At 39.7% G+C, this 20,764-nt stretch overlaps 1 protein-coding gene and 1 long non-coding RNA gene across 3 annotated transcripts in view; one reads left to right on the top strand and one right to left on the bottom strand.

Annotated features, from left to right (window-relative positions):
* The window catches only part of LOC117282507, an 83,717-nt gene that overhangs the window by 40,789 nt on the left and 22,164 nt on the right, over positions 1-20,764 (bottom strand). The gene's annotated exons all lie outside the window — the stretch shown is intronic.
* On the top strand, positions 4,233-20,166 carry LOC111866804. Its single transcript, XM_023856078.2, has 6 exons — positions 4,233-4,269; positions 6,236-6,398; positions 10,507-10,690; positions 15,435-15,629; positions 17,616-17,724; positions 19,746-20,166. The coding sequence occupies exons 2-6, from the start codon at positions 6,275-6,277 to the stop codon at positions 19,962-19,964; spliced, it is 831 nt and encodes a 276-aa protein (XP_023711846.1). The 5' UTR covers positions 4,233-4,269; positions 6,236-6,274; the 3' UTR covers positions 19,965-20,166.

Here is a 20,764-nt window from a genome sequence, read left to right as displayed (position 1 = left end):
TCTTCTTATGTTAGGTTTAAATAATAGGAAATGGATAAACGTAAGTACATAACTGCCACAATGCATAATCAATTTTAGTGTACAATAGTTCTAGAAAATCAAGCGTGAAACAGTACTAATTTCGCTACTACAGCAAAGATAGGATGTAGTAATAATTTCGCATATACAATTACAGTAAAGTGACAGGAGTACCAATGACCGAATGAGCTAACAATACCGCAAATATACGGACAGTACCAATGATAGGAGATGGATGAGAACAAGTCTCTTGAGAACGTAGCTGTGATTGAGCCTAGTGCGTTAGTCCTCGGTAATGATGAGAATGCAGCCCTTGTGGGTTGATGACTGGCAAGAGCAAACGGCAGAACTCTGTAAAGAATCTGCCCATGACCAGTCTCTCAGCCAAATTTCCCAGATGGAATGGCCTGAGACTGAATCATTGTGAGAAACGACACGGGCTTCTGTCTATGTAAAGCACAATAGATCACTGACGGTCGCAGTGCAAGGGCCAGTTTTATGGCTCATCTCTCATACTCATTCTGCCTATGTATTTCAGCCATTTTAACCATAGCCGCAATTCAAAATGTAGGTCCTTATCCTTCTTAATATCTTGCGGGATCATTTGGAAAGTTTATATCCGTGCCTTTGCATGTGCTTAAGTTTTCTGTCCGTACGTCCAATAATGGTTTTTTGCACAATTTAAAGCACCAAAAATTAAAATAAACGAATTTCGTAATTAATTGTTTCATAAGTTGAGGAGCCAGGATAGTGCAGTCGGTATAGCGACTGGCGAGGGTGCGGAGTTCGAGTCCCGGTAGGGGCAAGTTTTTTCTTCTCTCCACGTCGTCCAGACCGGTTATGAGGACCAGCTAACCTCCTATCGAATGGGTATAAGGGGTAGCCAGGGTGTGGAGCTGACCAAACAACTCCAAATAGTGCCGAGGACAAGAATGCGTGGATCTATATAACCACTCCCCCCCCATGTCTTCATGGCGTAGCGCTTAATTAGTTAAGCAAATGAACAACTTCATCTTCGTAAGATTTGAGGTTTTCACGGCGGTGACTATGAAGAAAGCAGTCTTCTGGGATGTGGTGCCGTGTAAATCTTGTGTGAACCGACGTTTCGGAGAAACTTATCGCCTCCATCTTCAGGGCGGAAGGAAAAATTAGAAAATCCGCAAGCGAAGAAACAGTGAGAGTAAGTGCAAGTAGACTAGCGTTGGAAATAAACTCAGCTATATGAGAGCAGGGCCGGTCACGGTAGCCGAGCGGTCTAAGGCATGCACTGTCTTCGCTCGCTCGGAAGCCAGAATCGTGGGTTCGAATCTCACTCAGAGCATGGATGTTTGTGTGCGTTTTTCTGTGTCTGTCTACAGGTAGAGGCCTTGCGACGAGCTGATCACTCGCCCAAGGAGTCCTACCGTATGTGTAACATCTAGAAAAACCGAAGTGAACGGAGTTCATGGAAGTAGGCCTAGGCCCACTGGGGCTGTAGTGCCAAGGAAAAAAGAATGGCGTTGATAGCAAAGCTGTGCTGCCTCAGTAGGAACCAGGTGATCCGGCCTCACATTTCACAACATGGTGTTGCTTCTATGATGGCGTCACCAGACCTCTCAGATTCCCACGTTCAACCCTCTCGGGCAGAAGCTCCATTAATCAATTAATACTTCAGTTTCAGTTCAAGTCACTCTATCTCTGGACGTGTAAAAACTTAGGAAATATATTTAGCCTACTTCCCTTTTTTGAAAAAGAAATTAAATTAGGCTTCTTTGATCTCCATGCTGTGTCTGTAAATCCTCCTTCTTGCTAACTTTTAAATGCCTGAACCAGTCCTCATGAACCTTGTTATGTATATCATGGCATCTGAGCCTATCTCAACGGGGTACTTCATAAATCCCTCCCATCAGTCTGTCTGTATGCATATATTTCATATCGTTGCTACGCAACCCTAAGTAGCCCTCCTTTCATTAACTAGGCAACGACTCAGTAAACACGTGACCGCTGCAACGAATACACGCAATAATAGAAGAATTGTACGCTTGTGTCTGTGGTTCTGCGTATTCCACTGTCGTGGATAGGTAACAACTCGGTAAAGAATTTCCCGCGGGAACAAAGAATCGTTGGCGTCATTTTCTGGTGTCCATACCGTATCAAAGGAACGAAGGCAATTAGTTCCTCCCAGAACTTATTGTTTTAGGCTGAAGAGTTTTATCTTCTGGAGTACAATGCCGCATTGTCTGTTGAAAGTCAACCAAAATTTCGGAGAAACATATTTTCTCAGTGTCGCTGAGAAAACCAAGCAAGATACCAGCATAAAGCAGAAAGCAAGCAAGACTGTTTAGCTTACTACCTACTTAATGCTCCTTTATTGTTTGGTTTATTCATCAGCCTTGAAGATGGAGGCGATATGTTCCTCCGGACCATAGGCTGACTTTCAAAAGACTACACAGCGTTATATCCCAGAAGACAGAACTCCTCATAACCAGAGCTGTGCCTCTGATATTACCGCAAATCCCATATGTTCTAGGTTGTTACACTCCTTGGGCGCCACTGACTGTCCCCTTCCGTATGAGTATAATAGGGTTTCACACGCTTAGGCTAGGCAGCATATTACGTGTCAATATTACAAGTTAAAATTTATTCCCTTAAGGGTTTGTTGATAACCTGACCCTCTTCAATTGGTCCCTACAGGGTTTATACACACTTTAACGAACGAGAACCATTACTGAGTTGAGTGAAATTAAATTAAACCGATCACAGTGGCCGCGCGGTCTAAGGAATGAACTGTCTTCGCTTGCTCTAACACTGGGATCGTGGGTTCGAATCCCACTCAAAGTATGGATATCTCTGTGCGTTCTGTTTATATTGTTCTATGTGCAGGAAGTAGCCTTGTGACGGCTGATCCCCCGTCCAAGAAGTCCTACCAACTGCGTATAGATCAATAAACTGAAAAAGCGGTCAATGTCCAACAAAGACCGTAGAGCCATAGATAGATAAAAATTAAATTAAGCCCCACCCCGTAACTCCGTGCTTGGGGAGGGGACTCCGGCCCTTCTTTACTCAATTTACATTACACTATAAATTGTTTGTTAAATTTTTCAATTTAATTCACTGAGCCTTTCCTACAAAAACAAATATACACGTATGGTATTTCTCTGGTTCATAAAAAGATTCTTCAACATAATACTGAATCGAAAACACATGAAATCGCATCAAAGACAATTATAATTCAATCTAACAAGTTTTGAGTGCCGTTTAAATTCTGTATAGATTATAAAACATTTCCTACTTTTAACAATAAATGTAACATAAGCATCGTAAATCAGTTCACGCTCAAAATTAATACCTCATATTAAAAAGTCCTTTGTACTAAAAGAACTTTCCCCATAAAAGCTCCGAAATTACAATATAGTACTATATTATTTCACGCTTCAATGAGAAACATCCCCCCTTACTGTATGAAAACAGCACTTGTCTCCTCGGTGCAGCATACGACAATTCAGCACCCCTCACTTCTGTGAGCATTCGGACTATTAAAAGTTTCGCCGTTCTACTGGCTTACTCTTAGATTTTGAGGATGGAAGCTATACATTGCTCTGAAACGTCGATCTATCCCCGAATTACTCGGTGCTACAGCCCAGAACACCTTACACTTCATAGTCAGCAACGTCAGAGCCTGAAATCCAACAATATGAACCTTTATATTTATATTTACACTTATATTTTAGAGAAGTTAATGTGGGCTAATCATGTAGCACAAGTTATGTGGAAAGAAATTAATATTTTTCAATAGCGCTCGTTTAGAGATGCTAAACTGAACAGGCATAGGTGCAGATGGGACTTTTTTAAACCAATGAGGTGCGAAGTAGTGAAATGAGTTTGATTGTGTTAAAGTTCTAGCGATGGATCCGGGCTCTGGGGAGCTTAGAGAGATTAAGAAACAAAATATTTTTGGACTATGGAACAACTTACTGCGCACACACAGGTGTTACTGAAAAAATTGATGATTTTATATTTTCCAATCTTAATCCAACATTCTTGATACAGATTACACTAGTACTCATACAAATAAAGATATCTTCAGTGTCCGTTTTTTTTTAAATCTAATCAAGACATATGAAGAAAATATTTTGATAAAGTGATCTTGATTGATGTATGATGTTATCTGTGAAACAAAATGATTAAGATGGTCTCATCTTCATCTTTCATATCTTCGTGTATAAAAGGAAGATTCTCTTCGTGGTGTTTATGCACTTCTCTACAACCGAGGTAAGTGATTCCAGAAAAAAATAATGGAGTTATTTCATATTAATTAATTGCTTACTAACTGCAACACACGTATTAAAGCAACTCACAATGGGATGACATTAAAAGCACTCAGCAGTGAAACAAGCATTTTAACTCTTTGTGATTCCAGTAAAACAGCAGTGAGTTTACGAAAAACTCTAACCATATTTGTGTCATATTATAATGTACAAATAAGATTTACAAATCTATAACGCACATCTAATTGTGTTTACATAAAATATTCCAATTAAGAGTCTAAGATCCATAAGCTAATTATTTCTACTTTGAATAAGAAAAAAATGCCTGATCAGTGGAAGGAGTCTATTATTGTGCCAGTTCACAAGGGCGATAAAACTGATTGTAGTAATTGTTGGGAGATATCACTGCTATCAACATCATTCCCAAAATGAAACCTGTAAGCTCTTGGTACTGGTTTGCTTCATTTTCATATTGCAGGGTTCGAGTCAATAGAACTGCAGTAATACTAATTAGATGAGAAACAACGAAATCCGTGAATCCGCTCTTTGAGACTAATGGATTACATAGCACAATATGAAATGAGGTCTAACTTTAAGGAACTCTGCCAGAATAACGCGGATATACTACAGTCGGGTGTGGAAATGTGCTACTCCAAATTTTCACTCTCTTTGTTTTAACTGCGCATGAAATTCCACATAATTCTGTATTAATCAGATGAAGGTTCATAACGGTCCATCAAATTTCTCAGATCTGTAATACAATTCATAATTGTGATGTCGGCCCTATCATTTCACTTCATAGTGTCGTATATGTATTGTGGCATGTAGATCCGTTGCTACACAAAGACGGCGAAAGGAGAAGCTATACTACAGCCGTTACTGAGTAACGACTTCGCAAACAAGCACGTTTTCATGGCAAAAATTGGAAACAGCAACAGAAAAGCGGTGTTTTCTATGCGATCCGCGCCGATATGTTATAAGTAGGAGAGTGAGAGTCAGTTGAGACAAAAGTTGGAGCAATGAGTCAGTCGTGAGACAGTCGCCAGCCGGTAAGAGCAAAGTGAGAAGAATTTATGTGTGCTGTAGTTGCAGTGTTCTTTGGAGGGTGTAACTCAGTGAGATTCTCGTAGTTATTTGTAGTTACGTTCTGTAAGTTCTCAATAAATTCTATTACCATTCTAAACCCCGTCTACGGTCACTAGAAAGTGATCCCATACACAGTCAGTTTTATACCAGATGTATCTTAAATCGTCACCATTATCACCAAATACATCATGAATCCAACCTAGCATCAGAAATCAAATTACTTCATATACGTTATAACGACATGATGAGGGTCATCCCGGGGCTTACAAATACTTACACATATACAGTCCCTCATTAACCGCACACCTTGTTGCCATGGTTACACATTACGGCTGGTTCGAATTAAGATATTCCAGTAACTTACTCCCCTTCGATCTTTATACAAGATATCTCGTCAACTTTCAGATGCCGTACTGGAGACTGAAATTTACTTTCCTCTGTTTCCTGCCCGTTTTCCCACTTCGAGAATTAATGCATTAGCATAAGCAGTATCAACCTTCAAGCTGAGAAAATAACCTGGGAAACGATATTTGCGACGTGTCTGCGTTTTCTGAATAACCAACGTAATACATAAAAAGTTAAGAAAGTAGATATTCAATTTTGTCCAACAGACTATGACAAATGAAATTACAATAAAAGTAATTAACCGCAATTTGTTGGGCTAGTTTTCTAAGTAACAGTCACGAAGAAGCTAAGAATCTCTGGACTAGGTCATCTCAAAGCTCTGAAGTTCTTTGCAAATATCCATTTCTTTTATTTTATATAAAATTTATGGCCTAGACCTATTTCAATCTAATAAATTAAATAATTCACAGAACGCAGATTTAATGGTGCGAACGACCAATGAGAATAAACTCTTTTAAAATAATTGATTATTATTGCAGGGTTTGTTTCAGTTCACAAAGTGAAGGAAACATACAACCATGAAGGTGCTGAATACTGTGATCCTTGCTCTTGCCTTCATTCTTGGCGTAAATTCGCTACCAAAAGCCGCTTCAAAAGAAGAACTTATTGGGCTAGTCAAGGGTATTCCACGTCATCAGCTGGGTATGTATCAGTTCGACATTTTAGTTTTTATCAATTAATATAAAGTGGGTTCTTAAGAAAGTGACAATATGATAGACATATTTTTCTTCAATCTGATATTCACTGTGTCCTGTTTGAAGTTAATAATACAATCAATGTATTAAAATGCTTGACAAACGCTAAAAAGCCAATTACAGAAAGATCTGTATAAACAGACTGCAGTAGAACAGAACATATAAACAGATGTTGACAACAAGGAATAACACGACACCAGAAGCCAGCGTCATAGATTATGTGGCTAGTCGCCGGCTTCCCACTGCAGTGGCCTGGGTTCGAGCCCGGGTCAAATTATGTTGGATTTGTGGTGGACAAAATGACGCTGGAGTAGGCTTTCTCCGAGTATTTCGGTTTCCCCTGCCATTTCTCATTCTACCGACAGTTCCACAATAGAAAATTAATGACATAAATAAAAGCAATAACCTGAACACACTTCACACACACTAGTTAGTACATATGATATTAACATATACAAATGTGAGTTAACGAAGTGAACTTTCTGTTAAATAATTGTACATCAATACGTCTGCAGACAAAATTTGCCGCAGAAACACACCTAGCTGAGCACCTAATTTTATGCGATGGTGAGCATTAAAAGTTCAGAATTCTCTGATTATCCTAATAGGTACGCGTAAACTAACTGTATCAAGAACGGACGATTAAGTTAGTTTGTAAAGACAATGAAAAATAAGGAATCGCCAACGAGTGCTGATTGATTCACCCGAACTCAACTGTAACCACAAGTGCTCTCATAAGTGGCAGTGAGAAATCTGCCTTAATATAAGGCAGCAAGTTTTCTTTGAATTTCTCCGGGTAAAGACAAATCAGTGAATGTAATGATGCTCCAGGCGACAGGAGCGAATTCATGCTGAAATGGAACTACAGCATTATTCAAAATAACAAGACACTGGCTGAAAAACAAAATTTAATTACTGAATCAAGCCTAACATTTTTAAATCTTGAGTAAATATGTAATCAAAATAATTGTGAAAACAGAACTTAGAGTCCAAAGAAATTCAGAGACCTTTAGCAGACTAGATACGTGTTACTAAATTGTTACACAATTTTTAATTACATTTAATACTGTTAGTTTTAGAGCGAATGATATAATCGTAGTTTTACTAATATCAATTTTTATACTACTATCCAAGCACGATTTCTACACTGAATTAGCATCACACTGCATAGGCTTACAATCCGTAACACTCTTCATATTACGACACATCTCAATATCGTCCGCAAACAAGAGATAAATGCAATTACAATTTTTTTTTCTTTCTCCTTGACACTACAGCCCCAGTGGGCCTAAGCCTACCTCCATGAACTTCTCCGTTCACTTCGGTTTTTCTAGATCTTACACATTCGGTAGGACTCCTTGGGCGAGTGATCAGCTCGTCGCAAGGCCTCTACCTGTAGACAAACACAGAAAAACGCACACACACAAACTAAACATCCATGCCCTGAGTGGGATTCGAACCCACGACCCCGGTTTCCAAGCGAGCGAAGACAGTACATGCCTTAGACCGCTCGGCTACGTGACCGGCGCAATTACAAATGCAATCACGAATACTAATGGAAGTGCTAAAAAAGGCAAGGTCCCTGAAGTGGAACCTGTGGAGCATCAGATTTCATAGAATGTGAAGAAGAAATGATAACAGGGATGCGAAACGAGGCGTATCTACTGGTCAGGTAGCTATGAAACTGACATAAAAAGGGGGGACATTCAGAGCTGCTACATTTACGCAAAAGAAAAGGTGTGGAACAGTGTCAAAAGCATCACATCAAAAGAGAAGGAATCCGCTTGCTCTCCAGTACAAACCACAGGTTAACACAGGTAACCAGATTGGTCGAAGTAGAACCGTGTTTAAGAAAAATACAGTACTTTCTGATGGAATAAGCGGATGATTAGAAAAATAATATAAATGGCGATGGATAATAAGTCTAAAAGCCTTTGAAAATTGTCCCGGAAAGAGATTAGTCCGTAATTACTAATCATAGTGCAGCTGCCTTTTTAACGGAAATAACAACAAACTATTTCCACAAAGTTTAGATGTCCCACTAGTAAGTAACTTACTTACTTATACTTACTTATGGAGCTGAGCCCTTCTTCAGGAGAAACCAAATCTGCAGCTACTCAAGAATTTCCCAGCATTTTATGGAACCCAAAGGTCCATTACCGTGTTCACAAGAGCCCTCCACTGGTCCATATCCTGAGCCAGATCAATCCAATCCATACCATCCCATCCTATCTCTCTAAGATCCATTCTAATATTGTCCACCCACCTACGTCTTGGCCTTCCAAGTGGTTTCTTTCCTTCTGGCTTTCCCACCAATGTCCTATATGCATTCCTCTTCTCACCCAATCGTGCTACATGCCCTGCCTACCTCATCCTCATTGACTTGATCATTCTAATTACAGTTGGAGAAGAGTACAAGTTATGAAGCTCTAATTATGCAGATTTGTCCAACCTCCCGTCACTTCATCTCTCTTCGGTCCAAATATTCTCCTCAACACCCTGTTCTTAAACATCGTCAGTCTATGATCCTCCCTTAATGTCAGAGCCCAAGTTTCACACCCATACAGAACCACAGGCAAAATTATAGTTTTGTATAATCTAATTTTAATGTTTTTGGACAGCAGACGAGAAGATAAAAGGTTCTGGACTGAATGGTAGCAAGAATTACCCGAGTTCAATCTCCTCTTAATTTGTCCCATTAGTAAAAACATGGTTAAATATCTGCGTTAAAAAAGAAAGGAATAAAGACATGAGAACGTCCCTCAGTTATGAAAGGTGGAATTCCATTAGCACCCACATGCTAGAATGTTTAAGATGCTTTATAGCCTAACTAAATTCCACAGCAGAAATAGCATCTGCCTGAAGCAAGAGACTGATGAATAATTGTCAGACATGCTGTATTAACAACGGATTTAAAGTAATTCGCAAAATATTCTGCAACAATTTTCGAATCCATAAAAATCTGATTATCAACTTGCAACTGAATAGGACTATCATATTTCATTTTAAAATTAGAAACATATTCCATAAAACGACTAGGTTGAATTTTAAGTGTCGTCAGATTATTCTGTCGCTGCCTATCGAACTTAAGAGTAACATTAATAAGTTTCTGGAAGCATGGAAAAAAGCGGCATAATGCATATTGCATTCAGTTTTCTTATAACACGGAAATCAGTGCCTCCCCCTCGTATGGTAATACTTCAAAGTGTCGGAAAATCAGCCTCGAGACTTGGATTTCTTACTATACGCACAGGACACAGCTAAGTTTCACGTGTCAGTAACAGTTGAGGTCAGCTGTTTAATTGTAGCGTCAGCATAGGACCGGTCCCACACATAGGCCCGGTTATTTGAAGATAACATAAGGAAAAGTACAACATAAACGCCACATAAGTAGTTCCAAAATAAACAAGAAACCTCAGCAGATAAGTCGAGCAATAAACTAAGAATCAAATAAATATTATAGTTATCACGAATAACTTAATTAGTGTCTGATGTCAGACGAATTTATAGATTCAACATCCATAAGATGACTGTCTAGACTTCCTTTGTAGTACTGATATAGACCACCATAGCAAGCGGAATTATGAGTAATTAGCGTTAATGTTAATAATAATAATAATTCGATTCGATTCAATTCGTGTTTATTTATGTGCAAACTTAACAGCACAGTGGCCAATTACAAAGTTAGCACGAGTACATAGAAATACACAAAAATTAAATAATTCAATTCAATTCTTTATTATTTATGTGCCAAGTCAACAGCCGCAAGGCCAAATCAACAGAGTTTTTGGTCCAATAATAATAATAATAATAATAATAGACGATGCCGATGATGCTGACATGTGTGGGTTAAGCCTGATTTCCTTAGTACTGTAGCCTCAGACGGGACCATTGGTGCATAGAAGACTGGCGGGAATAAACTAAAGTACTTGTCCCCTGCTTGCATGCGGTGACAAAACCGCTTCAATTAGACCTCTAGCATGACCTCCGTAAACATAAAATAACAATCAAATATATTATACCGTTGTTTATTGTTGATGTTGATATTTGTTTAGAGGCCCAGCTAAGAGCTCTCGTGGCTCCAGGATTCAAGGCAGCTCTTGATGATTCAATCATAAATCTTCTGGATACAACAGTGAGACAAATAATTATCGAAGGATCTGAAGAACTGGGTATCCCACCTCTGGACCCTGCCAAGCTTGATCACGTGGACTTGGACCTTAATCTGGATGGTTTAGTGTAAGTGAAGCTGCAATTATTAGGAGTTCCAGGCAAAGACTCTGTTCAGATAATTTTCAAGCGATTCATGGCACAGGCTGAAAGAAGTTACATAGCGGTTATTCTGTTTATACATAGCCAACTGAAAGACCGTTATTTTACTCAAGAATATAGAACATGTCCAGATGCTGTACAGACACCATGAACGCCGTAGTTAATAGAAGATGATCAGCGTGTGAACGTAAACACGTGCTAAGAAAACAGAGGCAAGATCTCAGCCTCCTATTCATCGCAATGCACTAATGTTCTCTCTTTGCTGGGGATTTCTTTGTTTTTACAGCCTGAACAGAAAGCAAAGCACGTGCTGGAGAATGGCTGCTTCCATGTTCTTAGGACAGTGACAGGTGATCTGATCCCTGAGATTCCCATCTCCTTCATGACAAATATCAGATCACTTGTCCGTGTTCTGTCCACTCAATTTCCTTCTGGACAAAGTATATTGTGACATGATTTATGATCTTGGGTATGTTCTTTGCATGTGTTTGGAACAGATGATACCCACTCGCTGATTTAAAACAAAAAAGTAATACTTATGTTGAAATTCAGCGGTCCTGAATTGTCACCATGCGAGTACCAATTTTCGGCAAAATACTATATATTTTAAAGCGACATAATCCTATTTTCGCTCCCCATTTATTGCGTCTACAAAGAAAATGGGGAACTTGAATGAACAATTCATTCAAATATTAAGAAGAGTGGTGAATCAAGATGCCTTTTACAAAAAGAAGAGATGTTCATTCATGCCAATATATTCATTCGTCTAACTGGCTTATTAAAATAGTCTGTCATATCAGTAAAGTAAAGTTGTCCCTGCGCTTAACTAATTGAGCACTACGCCATGAAGGCGTATGTCGAAATGCTTATGCAGATCGATGTTTGCTTGACCTAGGCACTAGTTGGAGGTGAAATGTCCTTCACACCCGGATCGCTTTACCCCCAGATAAATATCCTCCGGTACCCATTGGATAGGAGCCTGTCTGGGCCACGGAAACGGTCTGGACGATGTTGAGAAGAGAAACATCTCACCCTTACTGGTACTCGAACTTCGACCTATCGCCCATCCAGCCCATATCAGGTCGCTATACCGACTGCCTAGGTGTAGATATGGTCACGATTTAGTTATTAGACACGGGATTTGGATTGGTAATTGGATTTATTGAACACTTACAATTCGTAACTAAAAGTAATTACAACGCTATCACTTATCTACACACTTTACAATCCACTACAGTACAAGCTAATTCTTCTCAGCTCGTTAGAGTTACCTTAAGAATGGCGGTTTACAGACATCCAGTTCGTCTTGGCGTCAAGCCCCTTGTGACCAATGACCAGAGTTTCTTTTTCGACTGAACTCTTCCGGTAATAGTCGTTACCTAACATCCCCTATGACGGGAAGATGGGTTTGTCTCTTATGGATTTGCTTGGCCTTTGTCAAGTGCACATATAGCCCATATATCATGTTGTTGAAAATTCTTCATTATGCACTATATGCAAGTCCTCTGTCAGTCCAGGCGTTGCAAAGTAGGTCATGTCTGTTTTACTTTTCTTACTCTACAACGGCAGCACAGTCACTTGAACGGTCATAAGCTAGACTGCCGCAAAGTTTAAGCCCATTATACCTTCTATGTCTGGCTTCGCCTTGTCCTAGGCTGCGAACATGTTCATTCTTATGATTTTGTATGACATCTGCTTGTTTCCTGCACAATTTTGTTATATAATTGTATACATATGGAAGGCTGAAATCCGTGTGCAAATCGCTGACCGGTGTGCATCTTGGAAAATTACCAGCGGTGCAGAGAACCTTCTTTTGCAGGCACTGCTATATGCCTGCCGCTAATTGTTAGGCGGGGCAAACACAAGTCATTACTGATCAAATCAGTATCTTATGGAGGATTAGTGTAATGTTGCCGCTTAAGCGATCACTTGAGAATAGCGAGTAGATTCTAAAAAATGTTCTGAAGGCTTTAGCTTCCATCATTTCTATGTGCAGTATCCATGTGATCCTCTTATCGAAGACTACACCCAGATGTTTTACATGACTGACAAAGGGATATTCCATCAATTCAATGAAACACTAGCTTCATGGAACCTAAGTCGATGAGAAAAGTAGATGGCCTGAGTCTTATCTTCATAGAGACTTTTATGTTCCAGCTCTCACACCACGTCTCAATAGCACAGACCTCGATGCAGCTTTTTGTGAATATAACACTCTTTGGAGTCTGCGTAGGTGTCATCAGGAAGGAAACCTAAATAGACACCAGCTGTGAGGGACGTATCATTTATATATATATACACTATACAATATGAGGGGCAGGACGCAAACTTCTGGCAGCCCTGCTTGTACATCCCTTGGCACATATATCTCACCTTCGACTGAGATTCTAAATTTTCTCTGAGAAAGGGAAGAGCTAATAAGCTTCATTAGACTGATCGAAAAATTTAACTCAGATCACTTATATAGCAAGTCAAGGTGTCATGTTGTATCAAAGGTTTTTTTCAATATCCAAGAATACCGCAGCCGTAGGCTTGTTATTGTTGAAATTTAATGTGACGTGGTCAGTAAGCCTCATATATTGAAGTGTCGTGCTGTGACGGCACGCAAACCAAACTGTCTTGCATTAAGTAGGCATTTTTATTCAATGTGCCTTTAAATTAATTTCAGAATAACTTTCTCGAGTATCTTGCCTGCTGTAGACAAAAGGATAACTGGATGTAAATTTGGAGAGAATTTTGGGTCCTTAACCGGTTTTCGGTAGCGATATAATGTATGCTTCATTCCAAGGCTTTGGAAAGTGGGACAGCCGAAGGCAGTGATTAAATAAATGTGCCTCATGTACCAGTGTTCTTCCTGGGAAATGCCTGAGGCATTCGTTTGGAATGCCATAAAGTCCATAAGCCTTTCTCAATTTCAATTTATTTACTAATTTCTGTGTACCACACGGCCTTGGCAGTCACAGTCAGTCAGAGTCAGTGTTACTTTAAGACTGGCGGTTTTCCGTCAATTAGTTCTTTTTGGCTCTAAGCCCCTTGAGGCACATCACCAGAATTTTTTTCCTGAAACTGAACCTTTGCCCTCATTCCATAAGTATAATCTCTGACGAGAGGATGGGTTTGTCTCTTATGAATAGGCTTCGCCTTTGTCAAATGTACGTATCGCAAATATAGCATACGTCTATACTGTTATGGCGAATACCTTTTCTTCTCGGGAAACGGTCAGTCTGATGAAAGTGATAATTGGGAATGAAGAGCCTCTCATGGGGTTTGAGGTGTGTCTCTGTATGCTGAGCCACATCTATATGTAAGTTTTGCAGCTGTTTACTGGGACCATAGCGCAGCCTCCAAATGCCATTTGCATTAAATGCTATGGCTTTGAGCGGCCTATGATCTCTAGCAGGCATATCATTTCATCGAGTATCATTTTTATAATGACCATTATCTTGTTTTTTCTGTCACAGCTTCACTGAGCTCTGTCAAGATCTGTTGAAGCACAGTAGCGATTTTTAAAATGGCATTGTTGGTCGAACTCGGAGCCTGTACTGATAGACCTCTTCTATGAAATTCCTGTTGTGGCAGATACTGCTGCACGGGGTTCCTCTCGCTTTTCCGGTACGTCTGCTATGTTTATATTTCCTGGCTTTGTGCGTCTTGACACAGTGCAGCCGCGTAGGACTGATCTGGTGAGGTGAATTTAGAGAAGAACGCCCTTCCAGAAGATCCCTTGGAAGCTCGTTGTCCTCTTTTCCTCTGCAGTTCTCCTCTCCTTCTACTAGTTGCAATTTCAACAGCTCGCCGTAGATTCTGTGCTTGTTCTTTAGGGCATTCCCTATGCAAGGGGCCATAATTCTATTTCCGGAAGAAGTACATATTACTTTCTTCCCCATCGTGTTGATATTGGTTCTGTGGCCCACCCAGCCTCCTATCCATGGGGTACGGTGTATAGAGTTTCCCGACGAGACTGTTAAATCGAATCCCACTCCTGCGATATCTCGAAATGGTGGGTCTCAACTGCTACTCCGTCATATTCCTTCAACGCGAGTTCTCAAACACGGGGATAACTACACCCTTACCTGCTTCATTCTGTTGTGTTGATATGGCTTATTTGTCCAACCTGATGATGGTGACGGCAGCACAGGAGACCTCTAGTTTAGGTACAGAGAGAAGCGGCCTCCGTAGTCTAGAGGTAACGTTCCCACCTCATGACTCGTAGTACGCGGGTTCAAATACCCGGNTAGCTTTACGGCACGTAAAAGAACCTCATATCTCCAAAGGAGGTCACTGAGCCAAATTAACGGACGTTTCCCGCCCAACAGCAGTCTCTAATACCTCTGGTAGATGGGGGAAGCATTATAGATACCTCTCAGCTAGTAGAGCCGGTCTCGCTGGCTGGGCGGGACTGATGGTAAGCACCAGTACCGGTAGGATATAGAGACTGGTAGAAATCATAGAGGGAAGCACAATGGACCAATACAGGTCTCAGTCCATTGGGAAACCCACCCTCTAACTAACTAACTAGGTACAGAGAGCACCTGGTGCTTCCCACATACAGAAGATACTGAACATGGCTGGTCTTGAAACCCAGAATGCACACCAAACTAACACCTTACCCTGAAATCACTAGCTATTCTTGCCCCATTACTTTATCCGGCATTGTTTCTAATAATATCACAGGTACATGGTGAATGACCGTATGCTGATTACTTTATAGGTTGAAAGGAAGTGTTGATAACGCCCAGGCAGAGAAAATTTCTACCTTTGTAGTTGACAGCGTGAAAACGAATCTGCTGCTCCTGAGGGTGGAGGCTCAGGTTAGCGTTCCCGAGATCGTGGCTAGCGGAGAGCACTACAAGCTAGAAGGAAATGTCGGGGGTCTTCTGCCAGTGCACGGCGAAGGCAGCTTCTCGTAAGTGCATTCAACTACTTAACCTACCTTCCTACTTCACCTGATTTGACACGTTTGTTTTGGCTGCCCTCCAACTATTAAACCAAACTTGATGACATGTGTTATGAACATGGCACCACTAGACATGTACTTACATGTTCCTACCACAAATATCACCAACATGCTAGCCGTGTGAACGCTTGAGATGGGAGCTATTCTAGCGCCACTTAACTAGGGTGTGAGAATACTGCATGGTAACAGGTCTCGATATCACAGTGACCGTGCGGTCTACGGCATCGAACATTCAGATCGTGGGTTCGAATCCCACTCGAAGCATGAATGTATGCCTGTGTTGCCCTGTGTAGGTAGCGGCTTTATGACGGGCCGATCTCCTATCCAAGGAGTCCTTCCAACTGCTAGTCGTTTACAAGGCCAGAAAGACACAATCCATCAACGGAAGAAGACCCCACTATACAGCTTTCAGTTTCGTGGTGATAACTACCGAACTGTTGGAGATGGAAGGGTGAAATTTTCTACAGAAGGTAGATCCAACATATATACGGAACAATGCACAAAGCATTTTATTATATATTAAGAATTACAAACACGACGGAGGTGCTAAATATTGAAGATAAGCATATGTGGAAAAAATTGAGTCGAAATTTGTATTAGTTTAAACAAATTGCACAGAAACAGCTCATATTATTATTATTATTATTTATTTCCTCTTAACCTCGCCATTTAGACTGAAGCATCTGACATAAAATAAGCATAAAGTACATCATAAATTCCCGTTATTTGCATAATATAATTTCAACTGCAATGACAACATTCTAACAGTTTCTATGGTAACATAAATGGCTTCTTGTATCTGTACATGTCGATAATAACTTGGATATTGTGGGACAAATCAAATACATATAGGAAGAGAAAGCAAGACAATTATGTATATTGTACTGACTGACTTAAATGTCTCTCAGAAAGGCTGTCGTTATTTCTAGGTGAGTCAGCTTGTTCATAGCACAGTCAAAGTTAAAATATGCTTTCCGTCTTATACTTTCTGAAACCACTAATATTAGCTCTTAACTAGATACTAAGAACGTAACTACTGACAATTTATGTGCCTACATCAAAACAGAATGACCAACTAATCTCTGTTAACATAAACAAGAGGTTTGATACAGCTAAAACTAAATTATGAAATTGGACAAAATATGAAAAATGTTCATTTAAATGCAAATTCTCACAACGTATTTCCTTAAGACGTATTCTTAAAATAATCTCCTACCTCTTCTAAGTCCTTCGATTGGCCGTTTTGTAAGATAAGTACAATAAAATCTGAGCTGCGTAAACTGCTAAATTCCTTCATATGTAATATTCAGCATTGACCATTGGCTTCAATGCATTATATTTTTATTTTATTATTATTTATTTACTATTTATTTTATTTGTTTATTATATTATACTGTATTTACTTGTAATTAACTAGGATATATTTCTTACTTGTGATGTAAACGTGTGAATTTAAATCACGTTTCCTTTAAAATATACACAACATCGAGGATCTAGTCCATTATATATATATATGTGTTGACCGTCTTCTAGTGCACACAATCTCACATGTCACTTCATTACATGTTTCGGCATCACTGTGCCATCCTCAGGTGTGTTATTTACGTTAAACTATTGCACTGCTCGCCATCATGTGTGGTTTATAAAATGATTTAAAATGTACATTCCTCATGTACCATAATAAAATCTATATATATTAAAATTTGTTAAGATTTATCATCCTATACGTCTCATTTCAAACTCGTATTACATCACTCATCCGCTATGGGAGTCGTTCCTCCTATATTTTGTGTATACTGTGTCTTGTGATGTTTCCTTCTTCTTTGGCTGCGTGCGTTGTAATGCTGGATGTGTGTCCAGTTAGTAAATTCAACTATAAATATCAATACATGACGCCTTTGTGATTAAAATATGAGTATCAATATTTGATTTCAGAGTTTCCGTGAAAGGGTTGGTCATTAAAGTTAAAATTTCGCTAGGATCCAGTAATTCTTTCATTAACGTCAAAACCTTGGAGCTGGACGTAACTCTTGAAGAAATAAAAGTAAGTATTTCTAGAATTTCCGTTGCCTGTAATCTACTGTGAATGTTAGAGTGTGACTTAAAGTTCAATTAACCAAAAATGTAAACAAAGCTCTACATACAGAATATTTCAAGTAGAGAATGAATGGTCTTATACGAGTAACCACATGTATGTGTTCCGTTAGCATTTGCCTAATATGCCTGTACGTTTAGACCCATAATCGGAAATTGGGATTTTACACCTGCCCTTTTCATTTATATTAAAGGAATTAGGTGCTTCTCCCACTGTGGCATAACACAGGTCAAATTAGGCACTGTACAAAGCGAAATCTCTCTTATAAGTGTACCTGTATTTTAAGGCGTGTTCGAAACTGTGGATACAATTTTCAAACGGGTGTGAATGCCTTAAAATGTCGACATAAACAAACAGAAACAAACTCCGCAGTCTTAGTCCGCATGCGAACTATACCGACCGCCTCTGTGGTCAGAGTTCCTGGCTACAGATCCAGAGATCCGGGTTCGATTCCCGGCACTACCAGATTTTCTGAGAAACCTGTGGGTCTGGAACGGTGCGCACTCAGCTTCGTGGGAGCTATTTCAATGAAATAGCGGCTCCGGTCTAGAAACACAAAATTAATGGCCGTGGGGATTCGTTGCGCTCGCCACGCGACATCCTCTATACGCTGAAGTTGGCACAATTTCGCCGACAAGCGGCGGTCGCTCGGTCGGTAAAATGTCGACATATCCACTCAAAAAGAAAATACCAAACGCACTTAATAACATAACACAACTTATCCCGTGATAAATAAATATTAAGTCAACACAAAACGTAACCGATTTCTTTTTCAATTGTGGATTAATGTTCACAAACAATGCTAAATTGAGTAACTAAAAATTAAATAACAAGTTAGGATAGTTACTTTTGCACAGCTGTACAAATTTTTGCCGCGTCTTTATACTATGAGAATACGCCTACGTCCCGTAAGATGGATAATCACATAAGGAATACAGACACTTTTCTCAAGAATAAACATTGCAATTAAAAATACACAAATAAGCAACTCCATGGAATTAAGTCCTTCTTGAGAAGCAACCAGCTGATCATAAGACGTGTGTATTCAGTGGCTGCTGAATATTCAAATTGAAAATCTGGAATAAGCTTTGGCATGTATGAAATCACGTCTCTATCATCCATTTACGCTGATAAAATTAAAAAATAAGATAAAGATATGCTTCGATGTACAGGTAATAACTCACAATAAAGCATGGTGTTTCTTCGGAAGCCTATCAGCGAGCTGTGTTCGTCAACCAGCCCTTAGGTTCAAATCAAAACACTTAGGTAGGCCCGCACACCGGCATGCGTCAAGACATGTAACAGTCCAGACACGATGTCTGCGACGTGACGAAAAGAAAGGAGCACAGTTGAAACGAATGAGATTATGAAAACCGCCGCACACCGGTCTGAGTCATGATGCTGACGTCAGCTTCATACTGACGAATCACGAATGAAGCAATACTGCGTCTTTTGTCTCATGTCTTGATGCTTATCTTGACGCAGTTGGTGTGCGACCGCCCTAACTCGCCTATTTTGATGAACAGCATGTCCTTCGAGGATAAAGTCAGTGAAATCATGAGTCTTTCTACGTTGCTGGGAATTTGAGGAGCGTGAAACTATTAATGATTAATTCTTCAGGAATATATAAAATGGCAGCGAGACGATCGTCCGACATATTTTCGATTAATCAGTCACTGTGACTTGATACTTAAGCTTGTAAATCAAGTATTCACAAATTTTGTTTTTAACATTTGTACTCTCACTTCACCCTGTGAATGTGAGGTTATAAAGTCCTGGAAGAGTAGGTCCGTCTTAAATTTTAGTTCGGAGGTATTATTAAACACCATCTATCTTGGACGATTCGTTGTAAAAGAATAAAGCTTCCGGTAGAGAATGATAATCAGTAGACCTAAATGACGAAACAGCTCAAAAAAAAATAACGTTGCGAATTCTGAAGTTTGCTTATATTGTTACTTTTCTATTTCCAGACTGACTTTAAGGGACTTCTAGGAGACGACGAAGACCTTAGCAATTTGATTAATGAGATCATCTCCGACTTGGCACCAGAGCTTTTTGAAGAGCTCAAGCCATCGGTTCTTCCAGTAGTCGCTGATGCCATCGTAAATTTGGCAAATGAAAAATTGGAAGGTGTCACCCTCCAGGATCTTCTGGACTTGATCAACGGCGGCGGACTTAAAAAACTGTAATACGTCACCGTGAACGCCATACAACTCACCATCAGAAGCAGAATGTTCTTAAATTACTTTATTTTTAATTATTATGTGTTTTAACAAAGAGACTAGTGTTCGAAAATACGAAGTCAAAAGCTTAAAGCTACAAGTATTATTTCTTTATTGAGATGGAAACCTAAACAAAATGTGTAATTGAAATAAAATTCTTCCTATCTTCTTCTTGTCTTCGTTATTTTCGTACTGCCTTAATCAGATTGAACAGCCTCTTGATAAATTCTGTCTTCTGGGATATAACGCCGTGCAGCCCGTTGAAATTCAACTTTTCAGAGGAACATGCAGACTTCGTCTTCAGGGTCGAAGAATAAGCCAAGCAAGAATCAGCGTGAAGCTAGTAGCAATCAATGTCGAGCTGAAGATGGAGGGGGCGTGTTCCTCTGAAACTTCGGTTGACTTTCAATGAAGTATGAAGATACTTCTTCATAACCACCGCTGGTAAAGCCTCAAATCCTACACAAATATTCTCTTCCAAATCCCTCACGTTTAGTTTTACTCTTCGTGATGCAGGTTTGTAACTCCATGCTCTCTTCTGTCGTTTTTCCTCGTCCATTCCATCTACCCTATCTTTCAATCTGTTCCTGAATTTGTAATCTTTTCAACCAATTGCAGACCTTAGCTTCCTCCTCTTGTTCCAATTTTTCTCTTCTCACTTAATCGTTAATAATACAGCTACGGAGAATATACTAGTATATACCATAGTAACATGACCTCCAATTATACGATTAATTTATGAAAGCCTTCTCAAAACGTGCATCTTA

Source organism: Cryptotermes secundus, unplaced genomic scaffold (genome assembly GCF_002891405.2).
Source record: "Cryptotermes secundus unplaced genomic scaffold, Csec_1.0 scaffold446, whole genome shotgun sequence".
Taxonomy (NCBI): domain Eukaryota; kingdom Metazoa; phylum Arthropoda; class Insecta; order Blattodea; family Kalotermitidae; genus Cryptotermes; species Cryptotermes secundus.
The sequence above is the reverse complement of the archived record's forward strand: the minus strand, read 5'-3'. Positions and strand labels throughout refer to the sequence as shown.

Excerpts from the sequence above, each read along its gene's own strand:
- LOC111866804 (XM_023856078.2), top strand. The coding sequence starts at position 6,275 with ATGAAGGTGCTGAATACTGTGATCCTTGCTCTTGCCTTCATTCTTGGC. Across the intron at positions 10,691-15,434 it reads CTTAATCTGGATGGTTTAGT|GTTGAAAGGAAGTGTTGATA; the intron begins GTAAGTGAAGCT and ends ATTACTTTATAG. Across the intron at positions 17,725-19,745 it reads TAACTCTTGAAGAAATAAAA|ACTGACTTTAAGGGACTTCT; the intron begins GTAAGTATTTCT and ends TTCTATTTCCAG.